General features: G+C 70.1%; 1 protein-coding gene across 1 annotated transcript; it reads left to right on the forward strand.

Annotated features, from left to right (window-relative positions):
* Positions 1-392: 392 nt before the first annotated feature.
* LOC113962677 (myelin protein P0-like) lies at positions 393-1,591 on the forward strand (the record flags this gene model as incomplete). The annotated part of the gene is made up of 4 exons (XM_027673437.1): positions 393-606; positions 1,084-1,219; positions 1,331-1,391; positions 1,480-1,591. Coding segments are annotated over 4 exons (501 nt in total), but the record flags the coding sequence as incomplete, so codon positions are not given.
* Between the last annotated feature and the right edge of the window lie 44 nt (positions 1,592-1,635).

Here is a 1,635-nt window from a genome sequence, read left to right on the forward strand (position 1 = left end):
TGTCCCTTTGTGCTGTGGTGACACTGGGGTGTCCCCAACGTGTCCCCCCAGTGTCCCCAGCCCCAGTGCCCGCCGTGTCCCAGCTCCAGCCCCAGAGGACGGTCCCTTCCCTGCGGGTGACACCGTGTCCCGTCACACTCTGGTGACACCGGCGTGTCCCTAACATGTCCCCAGCCCCAGCCCCAGCAGGACGGTCCCTTCCCCGCGGGTGACACCGTGTCCCCCACACCGCGGTGGCACCCTGGGGACACCTCCACGAGCGTCCCCAGCGCTCCCGTGGCAGCCCCTTCGTGACGCCCCCTCTCCGGGGCGGGGCGGGGCGGGGTTGGGGTCACCCTGCCACCCTCCCCCCCTCAGCGCGATGTCACCGCTGTCGCTGTCCCCCCGGGCAGATCTTCCACTACGCCAAGGGCCAGCCCTACATCGATGACGTCGGGAGCTTCAAGGAGCGCATGGAGTGGGTCGGGAACCCCCGGCGCAAGGATGGATCCATCGCCATCCACAGCCTGGAGCCCACCGACAACGGCACCTTCACCTGCGACGTCAAGAACCCCCCGGACATCGTGGGCAAGTCCTCGCAGGTCACTCTCTACGTCCTCGAGAAAGGTACGGGGCCAACGGGGTCCCCTCCCGGCCCCGCTGGCAGCGGGGGGACACGGTGACAATGTCCCCGCAGTGCCCACACTCTGCTAGAGGGTGACACGGTGCCACTGTCCCCTCCCCACTGCCGGGGGTGACCCGGTGCCACTGTCCCCTGCCCACTGCTGCGGGTGACACAGTGCCACTGACCCCTCAGTGCCCACACTCTGCCAGGGCTAACACGGTGCCACTGTCCCCTGCCCGCTACCGGGCGTGACACGGTGCCAGTGTCCCCTGCCCGCTACCGGGCGTGACACGGTGCCGGTGTCCCCTCAGTGCCCACACTCTGCCGGGGGTGACACAGTGCCCCTTTCCCCGCAGTGCCCACCCTCTGCTAGAGGGTGACACGGTGCCAATGTCCCCTCCCAGCTGCCGGGGGTGACACGGTGCCAATGTCCCCTTCTCCACTGCCGGGGGGGTGACACGGTGCCCCTGTCCCCGCAGTGCCCACCCGCTACGGCGTCGTGCTGGGCTCGGTGATCGGCGGGGGGCTGCTCGTGGTGGCCGTGCTGGTGGCCCTGGGCTATGCCATCCGCTTCTGCTGGCTGCGGCGCCAGGCGGTCCTGCAGCGGCGCCTGAGGTGAGCCCCGACCCCCCCACACCCCCCAAAACTCGGGGGCAAACCCCGCACACACCCCCTGAACCGCTCTTTCCCCCTTTTCTTTTTTCCCCCTTCCCTCCCGAATTCCAGCGCCATGGAAAAGGGGAAGCTGCAGCGCTCGGGCAAAGACGGCTCCAAGCGCAGCCGCCAGGTGAGCGCCCGGGGGTCGGGGGGCGACCGGGGGGGACCCCCTGCTCCCTTTGGGGTGGGAGGTGAAGCCCCCCCCCGTGTCCCCGCAGGCCCCCGTGCTCTACGCCATGCTGGACCACGGCCGCGGCGCCAAGAAATCCAAGGGCGCGCCGGGAGATTCCCGCAAGGATAAGAAATAGCGGTTGGAGAAGGGCACCGAGGGTCCCCCCGGGGCGGGCGCCGGGGACCCCCGGAGACCCCCCCCC

Source organism: Neopelma chrysocephalum, unplaced genomic scaffold (assembly GCF_003984885.1).
Source record: "Neopelma chrysocephalum unplaced genomic scaffold, ASM398488v2 Primary Assembly neopelma1_184435, whole genome shotgun sequence".
Classification (NCBI taxonomy): Eukaryota; Metazoa; Chordata; class Aves; order Passeriformes; family Pipridae; genus Neopelma; species Neopelma chrysocephalum.